Here is a 16,081-nt window from a genome sequence, read left to right on the forward strand (position 1 = left end):
AACTTAAAAGCTGTGCTGCATCCTCCTATTTCTAAGTCTCAAGAGCATCCATTTCTTCCTCTGAGCTATTTTAATATCCATGTCATTAGCAAACTCTTTGAGCCACTCTTATCAACCACAATGTGAGGTTGGTAAGCTCTCGTTTTTTTTAAGAGCTTGAACATTCTGGTCTCTGAAGCATCTTTTTGGCCCAGACTAGATTGTCCATCTGACTGCTGCCGCCTCACTATTTGCATGGCGTCCAAACCCTGTGACATCTATTGGGCAGTATAGGATTTGGCTTTCATTTTGATTTTGGCTTTTCCTGAAGACAAATACAAGTAAACAGCACAAGTATATGCATTTTATTGTCCCGGGATTGCATGGCGGAGAAAAGTTCCCATGCGGACATAACCATTAGGCTAATAGATCAGGAAAGAAGAAAACAGTGAACTGGTTGTGAAGGCATAGTTGCAATGCAAAAAGGACTCTCACAGTATGGTAAGAAATAAGGTAATACCTACTCGTCCGTCTACACCGAAAAACTCCTTTGAGCTGAATATTTTCCAAGTTAGTATACGAAAAATATTTTTGGTGACTCAAGTATGGATGCTGATATAAACTAAAGCTTTGGAAAGTAGCTCTCACAGCCAGCAGGTGGTATCTTGTCATTCCACAACTCTTTTCTTCAGCTATTTAGAAAAGAACTATAGTGGTCAACATCAATATGTTATCTGAGACAAGTAACCAAAACGAGCAGTGAAAATAAGTTCAGGAAACAGGAATGTGTTTGTTCTCTCACCCGTGAGAAACTTTGTACCTGACTTGAAAATTGGCTCGCTTAGCCAGGTCTGGTGTTTTTAAATCTCTAAAATCAAATCTACACCAGTTTCAAAATCACTTTAGCTGACCCAGCTTTAAACTGTTCAGAAAATTTCTGCTATGTAGACAGGCCGAAATTACAATAAAACTCAGAATGAGATGAGGAAGATTGGGGAAAATAAGAGAAAAGCAGTTAAAAAACATACTCTGTAAAGGGAGAATAGATGTCTTATACTATTTTTAATTACTGAAGCATAAGATTTCAAAGCAACAAGCTAATTTTTCCTGTTTGTTTCTGTATTCCTCTGATTAAACAAATAAAGTTTTGGTTAAAAAAGATTAACTTGAGGCCTTAAGACCTTATATATTCTAACTTTAGCATGGAGAGTCTATTTTTACAACCAAATTAGAATTCCTGTATATAGGCCTGACTGACCTTGTAGGTAGAGTGGTGCTAGCAGCTAATCATGCAATATTGTAAGGTTCTGTATAACAGCAAATGCTGATTTATTTTGATTATTGGTACAAGGACTCCTGCTCACTGCCTGTGTAGAGAATCTGCATATTTTATGCTTGGAAATACAGTCCAGAACATATTCAAACTGTGAATATATAACCTGATTTTTTTTCTTAAGGGTAAAGATATATTACAATATGTAGTGTTTTGTATAGATATATACAATACTTATTTTTATTGTTGCATAAATGCAAAATATTTTTTTCAGAATAGCAAAGCATTACAGAATTTTTAATCTGCTGGAGAAAACACTATTTACAGTATGACCAGTTCTTTCAGCAAAGCTTTTGGGGTGGTATGTACCAGTTAGCTCTGCCAGCTTCATTTTGTGCTAACGTGGATCTTGGGCATTGCTGTAAGAAAAAGCTATCTATTTTTTCACTGATGCTAGCCCCCTACTGGTAAAATGTTTAGAGAGGTAAAGAGAATCTTGTTTCACCACTGGGACTGGGCTAACGTTAGCAAAAACAATCTACATCATATTGTTGTCTTTGCTAGTTAAAATCCTTTAAAAAAATCTTACATGACATAATAGAAACAAAAGATTTTGACAAACACCAAAATGAAGCATTGCAATTTACAACTTTGTAGCTTTGAGTGTGATATTTTTGTCATAAACATTACAGGCATTGGGCTGTTGAAGTGAATGAATCTGGCTTTGATGTAGCTAAACAAAATGTTGCTTTTTATAAAATAAAATCATTGTAATTTGGGGTTCTAAATTCCTGCTCACTTTTAATAACAGCATCACACTATCCACTTCTATGAGAGTATTTAATACAAATGCCTGTGGTTTTCAATGTTACTAACATACTGTAACATCAGTAAAGTGACTTTCAATGACAAAGACTCTCGTGTGTTTTGTTCTTGCAACTCTTCACATTTAGCACTTCATCCTATTTTAATGTTCTCTTAAAAAAGTGACACTGATTGTATGGGAAAAAGTGATAATGGAGAGTAAAAGAATCTACAAGCTATTATTCTGCACTTTTTTAAATTGCAGATTTGAAAATGGTCCTATGAGCTCCCACTGTTATAAATCTGCAATTATTGTTCCTTAGCTCTGCATGTCTGAGGGCAACCTAGAAAAGTGTGTGAATTCTTTTTTTTCTCCCCCCTATTAATAGTACAATCACCCAAATCATGTATTTCTGTAGACTACAGACTACTATTGCATAGAACTAAGTCCACAGCAACAAAACTATTCCCAATTGTTTGCATGAAAGTCAAGAGCAATCACCCATATGCCTTTTGGGAAAGGGAAACCTTCATAAGTCTTAAGTTAGAGATAACTGTCTCTCTCTAAAGCAACCAGATAGTATCTTCAACTTGCTTGCTGAATGTAGTCTTAATAGGTAAGCCATTTTTGCATAGTGGTTTTCTTTTTTTTTTTTTAATTAAGACAGCAACATATGCTTAAAGTCACTTAATAATAATCATATTTATTACCTCAGTTTATATCTGTATAGACAGGAAAGATGATCTAGCCTATCAGTCCCTGTGAACCCCACGGTTTTTGAAATGCATATGGACAACACAAGGCACCTCTTCCTTTGGTTATCTAGAATTTGTTCCTGGTTGTGGAGCTCTGTTTTATGGGTTTCTTTGTTTAGTGCTTCTAAGAAGATCTCTGAAGAAAATCCTGTTGGGCCACAGTGCAGTTGTTCTTGCAGCCTCTTGCGGCCCAGTAGCTGGTCAGCGCTCAAATAATATTTTGGCCTGGGGAAATAAACTGAGGAAGAAAACTTGGGAGTGTTTGTCCTCAGCAACATTCTGCTCTTCTTACAGTGCTACAAGCATCAGTTATACTCCCTCACTTAATAAATAAATAAATAACAAGGACAAATAGCGGCCATCCTACCAAATCCTTACCTATGTTGTATTTTGGGAAACAAAATATTGTATTAACTCTACTTTAACAAATGACTACTTTGCTTCCCAGCCCAGATTTTAGCTAAACGCGTTTTTCAAGCCTTTTATTCATAGGTGCAATTTTAGTCTCGCATATTATTTCATCAGTGAGTCTCATGACGTATAGCATAACTTCTTACCTATGATGGACCGTGGAACTTCCAGGGGCCTCAAACCATCTAGTAAGTTACACTCACCTACAGCAAGAATGTTATGCTAATTATCATGTAATGTTTTCCTTCATGTAGTCATCAGACGTTTCAGAAACATAACTAAGTAAAAGTATGAGATAAACGTTGAGATAAAAAGTTGCGTGGGTAATGAGTTTTTGGTAAAGAAGTCTCATCATTTTTAGGGTGCAATTAACATATAAGGATACTGGATATGGTCTAATCAAAATCCGACAGGAAGAATGGCCTTTTGCTTCACACTTTCCTTCTTAGTTTTTCAGCTATAAAAGTTTCGAACTGCAGAAGAACTACTGTTGGCTGCTTCAGTCAAGCCCCTGCATCCAGATTTCAGTTGTTTCATTCGAAAGGCTCTCCATAACATTCAATGTCTGTTTCCCAACTTTACATGCAAAAAACCAGTGTACAAGTCAGAATGTGGAAGTACAACCATGCCCATGCCTTTAAAATTCATTTTTCATAGCAGGAAGAACTAGCTTCTGAAATGAAACTAAAAGCATTATACAAAGGATTTTCATTTTAAGAAGCGAGCACTATTTGCTTCTTTAGGTGGTACCAGCCCAATTTGTATTTATAGCGTAGAAACCGCAGACTTGGATTCCATACTATTCTCAGCTCACAAGGGTTTTTTTTTTTTTTAAAAAAAAAAAAAAATCACATCTTCCAGCAAGCCTTCTGCCCTGAGGAGTATTTCAATTGCTTGTCTAGTGATACAGTTACTTTTTCCTTTCACACTTATTTTTTTCTTTCATTCCTAAGGGCAAAGGCTCTTCCCCAGAAGTATGCCTCTGCCAAAAGTGCCCTAAACCACTAAGAAATACAATTCTTCTCACAACATGAATCTGGCATTCTTTGCATCAGTAAAGCTAGGAAAAAAGCCTCTATCATTCCTCTGTGGCAGGCAGACGAAAATTAACCAAAACTCCATGAACTTATTTCAGTGGAAAAAAGTTTCAACTAACTCCATCTATTTATGATTCTCCCTCAGCCACTCTTCCCCTCCAAAAAAAAAAAAAAAAAAAGAAAAAAAAAGAAAAAGAAAAAGAAAACTTGGCTCTTTTTCTTTCTATTATAAATAATTTTTGTTCCAGCTCCAGAAAATCTCAGGCCAAAGAGTCCTGGCTTTCTGTAGCTGTCCTCATGTAAGGTCCACAGCAGAGGTAATTACTTACTGTGATCTGAAAGAGACTAGCAAGAGTTGTTCAAAGTGAGTTTTGGTGTTTATACAAAGGCAGGAAGAGTACTTATGAGGCTTTAAAGAGGAGGAGACAAAACATTAATTTACATGAAACTAGTTTGACAGAGTGTAAGTTCATAGTTAAAAGGGAATGTTAATATATAAACTGACAGCGAGTAGTTTTTAAAACATTTAGAAGCGTTTTATATATCGACACAAACAGAATGATAATCTTTCTGGAATAAAAGCACCATACACAAGTTCACCCTGTTGAAAGGGTTCTAGTTCTGTGCTATGGTTCTACACAGCCCTGCTTACAAGACGTTCTAATACGGTCATTTTACACTTTGCGCCTGGTACCACTGACTTCATCCCAAAAATGCCTAGCTGTCAAAACAAGCGACTTCAATTTACTGATGTTCTAACAGATCACAGTAAAACGATGATTCCAAAAGCTCACTCCTTCTATTTGTACGTCTGTCTTACACTGTCAAAGACAAAAGAATATGTATCATCTTATGTATTATCACCAGCCACATGATACCGTTCAAGTCAGAAACGAGTTAAGTTGCTCTCCAGGAACCGGTTTTAGTGAAGTAAACACATTACAGAAAAGTTTACTGTCTACATAATTTGAGTTCTACATAGTGACTTACAAGTTTATGTAAAATAAAAAATCTTTAATAGTCAGAGGCTGAAAGTTAAAGATGACAGTACATTTTTAGTTTATATTCATTATTAAAACTAAATAAAGGCAAGTGCATAATTCAGTAACTTCATAAAATATGAAAATTACAATATTAAGATACACAATCATGGTAACTTCTGGCAAAGCAAAAGAAACTGGAATGGTAATCATCATGATCCACGGCTTCCTTCTTTTCAACTTAGATGCTCATTACACATTGTATGAACTGAAAGAAAAAATAACCATTTATTAAATCTGTGGTACAGAACAAGTTTTCCCTTTTTCTCCTAAAATATCCATTGTCACTACTCTTTTGAGTTTGTAGTCATGTTCAGTCCACAAACAATAAAGCTTTAAAACTAAATATGAAAACTCGCTAATAGTTAATTTTAAAACAAAGCACCTCTTTAACAACAAAACAACCCAGGAATTACTTAACCTTACTGTTTTCCTTTTCCCACACAGGTGCAGTCAGGAAGCCAAGTCCTACAAGCCTGCCTGATTAGGATTCACCCCCCTGTCCCACCACCACAAAATGCCTAATAAGCCTTAAAAAAATATATGTCTATTTGCACACATGCACATGTGTACATGCGCACATTAAGTGCGTAAGAGAAAAGTTGAGCCTGAAGAGCAGTGTACCTGTATAGATGTTCTTGAACGCTGTGGAGCCCAGAAAAAATGCACAATAAAACTTAAAAAAAAAAAAAACAAAAACAAACCTCTGCAAAATAGGTAAAAACTTTGGGAGAGAAGATTTGACTACAGTTCTTCTACCTAGCTCAGTTCCAAAGAAGAGCAGACTGAAACAAAAACCAGGACCATCAGGCTCTCAGGTAGTACCATAACAGTAGGAAATACAAGCACAAATTCAAGCGTCACTTCCTCCAGGCTCAGGATCAGTGCATCCCTCTGAGGAAGAAGTCCAGCAAAGTGGGCAGGAGACCTGCATGGATGAGCAAGGAACTGCTGGCAAAACTCCAGCAGAAGAAGGAAGTGTACAGAATGTGGAAAAGGGGACAGGCCACTTGGGAGGAATACAGGGACGTTGTCAGAGCGTGCAGGGATGCGACAAGGAAGGCTAAGACCCAGTTGGAATTAAATCTGGCAAGGGATGTCAAGGACAACAAGAAGGCCTTCTTCAAATACATCAATAGCAAAAGCAAAAGGAAGACTAGGGAAAACGTGGGCCCGCTGCTGAATGGGGCGGGTGCCCTGGTGACAAAGGATACAGAGAAGGCAGAGTTATTGAATGCCTTCTTTGCTTCCGTCTTCACTGCTAAGGCCAGTCCTGAGGAATTCCAGACCTTGGAGAAAAGAGAGGAAGGCTGGAGAAAGGAAGACTCTCCCTTGGTGGAGGAGGATCGGGTTAGAGATCATTTGTGCAAACGTGACATCCATAAATCCATGGGCCCCGATGGGATGCACCCACGAGTGCTGAGGGAGCTGGCGGATGTTATCGCTAGGCCACTCTCCATCATCTTTGAAAGGTCCTGGAGATCAGGAGAGGTGCCTGAGGACTGGAAGAAAGCCAATGTCACGCCAGTCTTCAAAAAGGGCAAGAAGGAGGATCCACGAAACTACAGGCCTGTCAGCCTCACCTCCATCCCGGGAAAGCTGATGGAACAGCTCCTCCTGGAGGTCATCACTAAGCATCTGGAGGACAAGAAGGTGATCAGGAGTAGTCAGCATGGATTCACCAAAGGGAAATCATGCTTGACCAATCTGATAGCCTTCTATGACGGAATGACTGGCTGGGTAGATGAGGGCAGAGCAGTGGATGTTGTCTACCTGGACTTCAGCAAGGCTTTTGACACTGTCTCCCATCACATCCTCCTAGGTAAGCTCAGGAAGTGTGGGCTAGATGAGTGGACGGTGAGGTGGATTGAGAACTGGCTGGATGGCCGAGCTCAGAGGGTTGTGGTGAATGGCGCAGAGTCAAGTTGGAGGCCTGTGGCTAGTGGTGTCCCCCAGGGGTCAGTCCTGGGCCCAGTCTTGTTCAACGTATTCATCAATGACCTGGAGGAAGGGACAGAGTGCACCCTCAGCAAGTTTGCTGATGATACTAAACTGGGGGGAGTGGCTGACACACCAGAAGACTGTGCGGCCATTCAGAGGGACCTGGACAGGCCAGAGAGCTGGGTGGAGAGGAACCTCCTGAAGTTCAACAAAGGCAAGTGCAGGGTCCTGCCCCTAGGGAGGAATAACTCCATGCTCCAGTACAGGCTGGGGGCTGACCTGCTGGAAAGTAGCTCTGCAGAGAAGGACCTGGGAGTCGTGGTGGACAACAAGTTAAACATGAGCCAGCAGTGTGCCCTTGTGGCCAAGAAGGCCAATGGGATCCTAGGGTGCATTAGGCAGAGTGTTGCCAGCAGGTGGAGGGAGGTGATCCTGCCCCTCTCCTCAGCCCTGGTGAGGCCTCCCCTGGAGTCCTGTGTCCAGTTCTGGGCTCCCCAGTACAAGAGAGACATGGCACTCCTGGAGAGAGTCCAGCGGAGGGCTACCAAGATGATTAGAGGGCTAGAGCATCTCTCCTATGAAGAAAGGCTGAGAGAGCTGGGCCTGTTCAGCCTGGAGAAGAGAAGATTGAGAGGGGATCTCATCAACGTGTACAAGTATCTGAAGGGGGAGTGTCAAGAGGATGAGGCCAGCCTCTTCTCCGTGGTGCCCAGCAACAGGACAAGAGGCAATGGGCAGAAACTGAACCACAGGAAGTTCCATCTGAACCTGAGAAAAAACTTCTTCACTGTGAGGGTGACAGAGCATTGGAACAGGTTGCCCAGAGAGGTGGTGGAGTCTCCTTCCCTGGAGATATTCAAAAGCCGCCTGGATGTGATCCTAGGCAATATGCTGTAGGTGACCCTGCTTGAGCAGGGAGGTTGGACTAGATGATCTCCAGAGGTCCCTTCCAACCTAAACGATTCTGTGATTCTGTGATTCTGTAAACTGAAATCCCTATTGTTTCTCTTCAGTTTTAGTTTTTCATTTTTCTTTAGTTTCACCCCATAAGTTTTAAATGATTCCTTAAAGTTGACTTACATCATCATACTGGAAGTTCACAAAACCTTGCTGAGATGCATCCCTTCTTCTAAAACATTCTGCAAAAGTGTATTTAAAAAATAAATGCAGAAACCAGGTAAGAAGAATTACAGTTAATCAATTTTTTTTTTTAAATGTATTGTACTTTCTTCTTAGATTTGGCTCACCCCTATTGCAAGTTGTCTTCTGCAGTATCAGAAGACTAGTCCACATATGTTACTACTCATAATTACAAACCATTTCATGCAAAGTTCTCACCTCCCTGAATTTCATCCCAAAGTAAAACAAAAAGTTCAAGGTTTCAAGAAGGTACAAAAGGGGGAATTAGGGCAGAGCAAAACAGAGGCAAGGAAACAAAAGCAAATCACATGGATGAGAGCTTAGGAAGAACACTACAATTTGTTCCCAGACTTAGTTTGTAGTTCTTAATCTTCATATTTATCACATCCAATATGTATGACAAATCTTCATATTGATCACTTACCATTGACAGCGTGCCTCCCACCCTTTATGTTCTGTTAATAAACAGTTCCCCAATTTTGAAAACAACTTTTCTAGTCTCTGGAATAAATCCTGTATTAAGTCTCTTTTTCAATGGGGACTTAACTAATCAGAATCTATAATTTTACCTGTTCTGCCTGTAAACTCCATTGAAAGAAACAGATTGTGTTACATAAAAGTTGAACCTGAGATGCCTTAGTGATCCCGAGTAATCAGATTTTATTGAACAAAAATCTATTATGGACATGCTATTAACAGAGCCATAATCAACATACCAGTGAGAGCTCTGAGTTTTACACAGCAGGCAATGTAATCATCAAATGTAATCTTTCCACGGGTGCTGTATCGCCTTGTGATTGCTGTCACTGCCTGTGGGCTCAATCTAAATCCTGTTGGAAAAGAAAGAAATTCCACATTGAAATGACAGGTGAGTTAACACAATAACAACATCTTTTTTATTGGAAATATGTGACAGTTACTACAGCACTTAATGGGTGCTGGGAAAGGCTGAGAGTTAACATCAGTGTAAGAAGCCAGAAAATTTCACAACTTACCCATATTTGTCAAGGCTTTCTCTAGTTCTTGGCGATCCACTGTGCCACTTCTGTCATTGTCAAAACTCATGAAGTGTTGTCTCCAGCCATTGACAACAGCCCAGAGTTCTTTAAACTCATTAAATCCCAGTGTACCAGACATATCTCTCTGATTCCAAAGCTAAGAAAAAAGTTTCTTAGCTTCCAAAATTAAAAAAAGCCCTCTGTTCAATGGAAATTAGTATTTTTATCATCTATGGTCAAAACTCTTGAAGTCTGAGAAATAACATACCGTGAGGCTATTATCAACATTTTATTGTTATTATTCCTTTTCGTGGAAAACTAACTAGAACGTCCCACAGCACAGACAGATGATACTTCTGACCAAAAGTCAGAGAAATCACTCTCTCTCCACTTTTTCCCCCTCAGTGAAACCTTATAAAACTATTTGCTCTTTGTGAACGTAACTTAGCTGGCTATCTTCTCTTTACCCACTGTACTGCAGTTGTTAGCAGTAACATACCTATCTGAAATAAAAACAGAGGCCAAAAAGAAAAATTAAGTTAGAATAACACCAGTTCTCTGTTATCCTAAGCAGGGTGTTCACAGCTCTTCCAGTTTCATTTGTACTTTTTTTTTTTTTTTTTAAATATTTGAACATTGTAAGTTTTAACTAGAAGTCTTCAAAGGTTCTAAGCTTGCATTATATACACCTAAGTCTTCTACAGGTTCCACTGCTGAATGCCATATACCATCTCCTTAAGGTACCTGGACCTGATTCATTCAATGAACAGGATTTAGGAGGCCTTAGACATTCAAGCTCTGTACACACGCTTAAATTCATTAGGACATCTACAGTGGTGTCCAATTTTAAAAGCACAATAAATGATTTGCCCAAACCTCTGTTCTGGGCTGCCAGACCTGACTCACTACACAGTCAATGGAGAAACAGTCCAAGACTCAGAGACATACCGCTTGTTATGAAAGGTCAACCACTGAGAGTCTCATTTATTAGAATTATTATTTCATCCTGTAAACAGAATAAGAAAGGGATTTTGTTGCTCACGGTCATACCCGATTACATACACGAACTAAGGTCTGAATGGAAATGACAAAACATTTTCCCTTATCTTTGTTTATGTAATGTAAAAATGTTTATGTATCACAATAAAGGATACATCCAGCATTGAGATCATGAGTCTGCAAGTCTCTAAGTTGAAAGCTAAATTAGAAAAATGAAAAACAACACCGGTATTAAAACATTATAATAAGCAATTTTAATCTTTATATAATCAAAATTGAAAACTAGTCTTTTTTAGGTAATGTATTATATAATTGCTTCCACTGTATATAGCCATACCATGTTTTGATCCAAGTAAGACCTTCTAATCATGACTTGTTAAAAATATTGATGACACAATCTAGAGACCATTGAAATCATAAATAAAATTAACGTGCTCTTAATCCATAAAGCTTTTGGGTTTCAGTTGAAGTGGTTGTTTATGTTTCACCATAGGGATCACTTGAGCAACCCAGCTTTACTCACAAAAACTCAATTTTGTAAATCAAACACTAAGCACCCTGACAGAGGGGTTCCAGCACAGAAACTTTTTTGCCAGTATCAAAACTCAACCTAAAAACAAAACACTTTAAGAATTGCCTGTCCATTACAAAACAAACCACCACTTCAGCTCCACAGCTCAGCAATGGGGAACTAAGCAGGTGGAGAAGGGAAGTCCTATAGACACAGAACTAATTACAGAGAATTTGTATTTGAAAGTATTCCACATGTCAAGAAAGCCCTTTTACCATGCAACAAAAAATGCTCTGCAGAAAGCACAATCACATGCTTTTCCTAGCAGATGTAGTAAGAATAAGCATACTTTAGGGGTGGGGGTATTTTGTTTATTGACTTACGTTTATACGCTCCTGCGATTCCTGACTGGGTCAGACATCTCTGTAGCTCATCAGCATCTATTTGTCCATCCTTTTGAAAACAGAAGATAGATCAGCTACAGTTTGAATTCCCTCTTCCAGTTTGTGTATTCTCTTCTCAGTAGCATTAAATCGGTTACCTTTGCAAAAGGGAACTGATTGCTTGTCTCTGCTATATGACAGAAACTGCCTTTTATAACTTGCATCTCTAATGGTGTCTCTTCAGTTGATATTGTTGCAGCATGCATTAGCTTTCACATCTAGTGACTTTAAGTACTCAAAAATAATCAGGATTTGCAGCAAGTTTGCTCTAAACTTAACTTTTTTTTTTTTTTTTTTTTTTTTAAACTACTTAAAATTTCGGTAGCATCTATTTGAGAGCAAAGCACACAGAAATCGAGGCACAAAATCTTCCAGAGAAGCTCAACTCAGCTCAAAGTACTAATTTCAAGTTAATAGGTATTACTTTCACTTTAGTTTAAAGGCTTATGATCACATTGCTAGAGTTGGAAACCTGGAACCCAGATCATACATCATCTTACCAAGGCAGACTTAAGATTGACAAATTTTAAAAAAGGGGTGCTTGGGAATAGTAAGTTGTTAGCCAAAAAATGAAAGCAGAAAATAAAGAATTTTGAAAGGGGGGGAGGGAGGAGAACAAAAAACAGAGTAGACACCTATCTGTGCAATTCTGAATATGATTCCCTTCCAAAGCATCTCTCTCAGGGGCAAACACAGAAAATAAGTGCTAAGTCATAGAAAAAATGAACCGTCAAAAGTGGAGCTGGAATCCTAAGTCACACTCCTCACACCCACAACATGAACTTCAGTTCACAGAGAATTTGAGTATAATTTAACCTCATTCAAGGGTGGTACATTGTATCTGCAGATATCAAAGCGGTATGACTTTAATGTAAAGCATTAAATAGACTACAAAAGAGAATACAAAATGATGTGGCTTCAATATAAAGCATTAGATATGAAAATAAGAGTTGCCTCATATTTGAAACAAATTTATTTGCTTCAGCATTTTCCTAAGGTTTTTAAATCCAGTAAATTTTTTTTTAAAATAACTGGGATACACTAGTAAATGGATTGGACACGATGGTACAGCTAGGTAACTTTCTGAAACAAAAGTATGTTTATTTATACAATATAGCATAGTTATTATACCACATGACATTTGACAAGGTCGGGGGGGGGGGGGAAAGAGCAGTGACATTTTGATTCTATAGAACATTAATGACAGCTAAAACCAGAATGGTTTCCAATCTACTCTACCACCCTAACTATACAGATGCAATAAAAACATAACATTTACAGGAAAATTCCAAAATACGATTTGAATTAGCCATGCATATTAAGCAGCAAATCTCTTTGAAGTGCTTGTGCATTCTGAGAAATGGCAGGATCTAGATGATTAACACTACCAAAAAATATCTCGGCTTTTCCTTCCCCTCCCCCAACCCCCTTCTTCCTCCTCTCAAAGTAGAACTTAAGGACTAAACTATACTCAGCATAGGTGCTTTGTAAACAGACTTAATAAGCAAATTATTAGTTCCCACAAAGATACCTTCAATTCATTTAATAAAGATTTGAAACCATGCTTTTGACTTTTTCCATAAACAAATGCAATAAACTTCTCAAATCTAGGACAAAATTTCTGTTATAAACTATTTTATAGAAAGCTTGTGCACGACATTATATATTATTTAGGTGAGAAAGCAGTAAAAGCAGTAAGCCATAACCAAAAGCTTTACTAATTCTGTAATAAGTACTGTAAGCTGTAAAATCTAAAGCTGTAAGATTTGGATTTTTACATACTTGCACAATGGCTACAAAGGCAACTGATATTTTATCTGTTCCATTTCACTGTCTCCTTATAGACTTTTTACATCTGGACATCTAGTACTCAATGAAACAGACTTCTGATTCCAAGGACATACTGGGTTGTTTTGGAAACATTATTTTAATAAGGAATGATTCCTACAATTATATAAGGAAGTATTTAAGAGATGTACTAACTTGATTATATCTGTTACCTCAACTGATTCCCAAGCTTTTAGTAACCATGCCTCGCTTGGGTAGTCTGGGCATGTTCCGTGCTTCGCTGCGGTCCAGCTCTTGTCACCTTTTCTTCACAGCACTGCCTGTTTGCTATAACCTCCCTCCTTCTCTTTACACTGTGAATGTTCTCTTTCTTGCGGAGTAAGCTACTGGTTTGACTGCCGATTCCTGGAATGCTATCTGGTGGCACCCGGACCCTTTGGCACCTGAGCTGGCAGGCAAATTGTCAGCATTCATTCAGCAGAATTTTACTTGGGCTCCACCTTAGTAGAGAGGCCTGCCTCATTACGTGTAGGATATTCCAGTGTTCTCATTTATTATAACAAATACATGGTCTACAGACTTTTATAAGCAACATTAAAGAAGTAATGTTTAGGTTATAAGATGCACTGTTAATTCAAAAGAATAATGGAGAGAACAGAAAGCAATAACATAAATTGTAGTCTTCCTAAATTGGAAATTTAAACCTCAGCTATGCCTGTTGAACTGAAACCTTTACATTGTATTTACGTGTATTTGCGGATATCAGGTCCAGGAGCACAGTTTTAGATTTGCATACATCCTAGAAAGGTGCAATAAATAGCTATACAACGTGTGTCGCTGGCAAAGACAGAACTTCTAGCTCAATAAATCTAACTTATTTGTTCATAACATAACCTTTGTAATCCACTTCAAGAAATACTTATTCCTAGCAACATGCTTAATCATATGGAAACAATATGAGACACAAAACTAGAGGAAATAAGTTTAAAATGTAGTGAAGAATAACAGGAAAAAAATAAGCAGAGGCCTAAAATCAAAGTTGTGCATGATGGCACAACTTCTCTGAAAGAATAACCATTCTATCCAACAAGCAAATCCACATATTGGCATAACTAAAGACTGCCATTCTATCTGTGAGTCTATTAAGCCACTTCATCACATAACAATCTTTCTTATTAGTCTTTCCTGTTTAGAGTAAGGCCATCTCCACAGCTGATGTTTCCAGAATGCTTCTGGTTTCTTTTTGCTGAAACTGACAATGTTCCCTATTCATGGACTGAGCCAAAACTCAGTTGCTATATTTCAGGTAACTGTATAGTTCCTATATAGTAGCTACATAGTTTGAGTAATGCTAACTAGCTGTTCTACAGTGCTGGCACACTTCAGTAGAAGGACTAAGTTCAACAAATCTGCCTTTTTAAAGACGTGAAAAATAGAGTTTTCCCAGTGACAGACACTGGGCAGTCCTCTCCCCAAAAGCTAAGGTAGAAATTATTCCCCAGGACAAATAACCTCAACAAATAAAAAACGTTTTAAGAGTTTACCAGCCCAGCTACTGCAGCAAAATAACCATACAAAGGATCCTGAGCTTGTCCAGGGAATGCTGGTCCTCCTGGGGCACCTCCGTACTTCAGAAATCAAGAAGAAAGTTAATTAAGTGTACATGAATAATTCAGTTAACTGTAAGAAGTTGCAATGTTTGTACTTAAGAATCAACCTATGCTTCTACTAGCACAAAACAGGGTCCCGAACACAGGCTGTTTCTGAGACCCCGCAGAACTTTCTCCGCACTTCAAGAAAGTAAGACAGATCTCAAAGGAAAATATTTGGAAGAAAACATGTGCTTATATTAAGGGCTGAGTTTTTTTTATAGAATTGACTCTTAAAAGAAACGTGGTGGAATGACACAAGCCAATCTTGTCCGACCTGAGCAAATTATCAGCTGAAGCCTAACAGCGTTTATACCCATCTTTTGCAGGGACAACAAGCGTTTCCTTTTTTCCCTCCCCCTCCTTGGGGGGGGGGGGGGGGGGAGGGACAGGGCAGCACCCCGTAGCCGCGGCCGCAGCCCGGGCCGGGCCGGGCCTCAGCGGTACCGCCCAGCCCCAGGCGCGCCGCCAACGGGCGGAGCACAACGCCGAGCCGGGAGCGGCGGCGGCGGCGTTGCCGCCGGGCCCGCCCGGCCGCCAACCAACGGCCCCGGCGAGCCCCGGCCGCGGTGCAGCTTCCCCCGCTCCTGCTGGCTCCCCCTAAGGCCGCAGAGAGCTCGTAAAACGGCCTCTTGCTGGCACACGGGGCCAAGCTGCGCGCCCCAGTCGCCCCGCTGCTGCCGGGCTCTGCCCCGCCGCCGCCGCCGCCGCCGCCGCCGCCACCCCGCGCTGCGGCCCAGCTCGCTCGCTCACCCCGCCCTGGTAGTAGCCGCCGGCGGCAGCGGGCTGCCCGGAGTACGCCATCTTCTGCCGGCACCTGCCCCACCGCCTTCGCTACCGCCCGGGCGGAACCACTCGGTCAGGCGGAGGGGGGCTGGCAGGCTCCGGAAAGGGCCTCCCGCCCCCGCCTCCGGGCTTTGCCATCCGCCCGAAGCAAGCGGCCGCCAGTCTGCCAGGCGAGCGGCGCGGCAGCGCGTCAGGGTGCCGCCGAGAGTTGAAGGACCCCTCCGTGCCCCCCCTCCCCTCCCCGGGTGGTACAGGCCGCCGGCCCGGGGCGGCTCCTCCCGCCTCGTTGCTGAAGGGGGCGGCAGTTGGGGCGCTGCGGTGTCTGCGGCTCTGGTCTCGTCCGCCGATGGCCTGCCCTCCCCGCGGGCCCCGGCCCCTCTTCTCCGTTTTCGCTTGTCGTTGCTGGGGAGGCAGCGCGGCCGGGAGCGGGGTCTGGGCGCCATTTGGTCGCCTGCCGGCGGCGCTGCGGAGGGCCGGGGGCTGCGGGCGCTCCTGGGGCGCGTCGGTGGGCGAGGTCTCACCTCAG

General features: G+C 40.8%; 1 protein-coding gene across 2 annotated transcripts; it reads right to left on the reverse strand.

The window, feature by feature from the left end:
- Positions 1–4,771: 4,771 nt before the first annotated feature.
- SRI (sorcin) lies at positions 4,772–15,798 on the reverse strand. Of its 2 annotated transcripts, XM_068934741.1 has the most exons (8): positions 15,523–15,798; positions 14,665–14,748; positions 11,273–11,342; positions 10,534–10,577; positions 9,377–9,524; positions 9,098–9,211; positions 8,322–8,380; positions 4,772–5,508 (listed from the first exon to the last, which is right to left on the reverse strand). In XM_068934741.1, the coding sequence occupies exons 1-8, from the start codon at positions 15,571–15,573 to the stop codon at positions 5,482–5,484; spliced, it is 597 nt and encodes a 198-aa protein (XP_068790842.1). In that variant the 5' UTR covers positions 15,574–15,798; the 3' UTR covers positions 4,772–5,481. The 2 variants fall into 2 exon arrangements, with proteins under 2 accessions (XP_068790842.1, XP_068790843.1); XM_068934742.1 differs by lacking the exon at positions 14,665–14,748 and having other exon boundaries at positions 15,523–15,780.
- Positions 15,799–16,081: the final 283 nt, after the last annotated feature.

The sequence above is a fragment of the Struthio camelus genome, chromosome 2 (assembly GCF_040807025.1).
Source record: "Struthio camelus isolate bStrCam1 chromosome 2, bStrCam1.hap1, whole genome shotgun sequence".
NCBI lineage: Eukaryota > Metazoa > Chordata > Aves > Struthioniformes > Struthionidae > Struthio > Struthio camelus.

Excerpts from the sequence above, each read along its gene's own strand:
- SRI (XM_068934741.1), bottom strand. The coding sequence starts at position 15,573 with ATGGCGTACTCCGGGCAGCCCGCTGCCGCCGGCGGCTACTACCAGGGC. Across the intron at positions 9,212-9,376 it reads GAAAGCCTTGACAAATATGG|GATTTAGATTGAGCCCACAG; the intron begins GTAAGTTGTGAA and ends CTTTTCCAACAG. Across the intron at positions 8,381-9,097 it reads AAAACTCAGAGCTCTCACTG|AATGTTTTAGAAGAAGGGAT; the intron begins GTATGTTGATTA and ends ACACTTTTGCAG.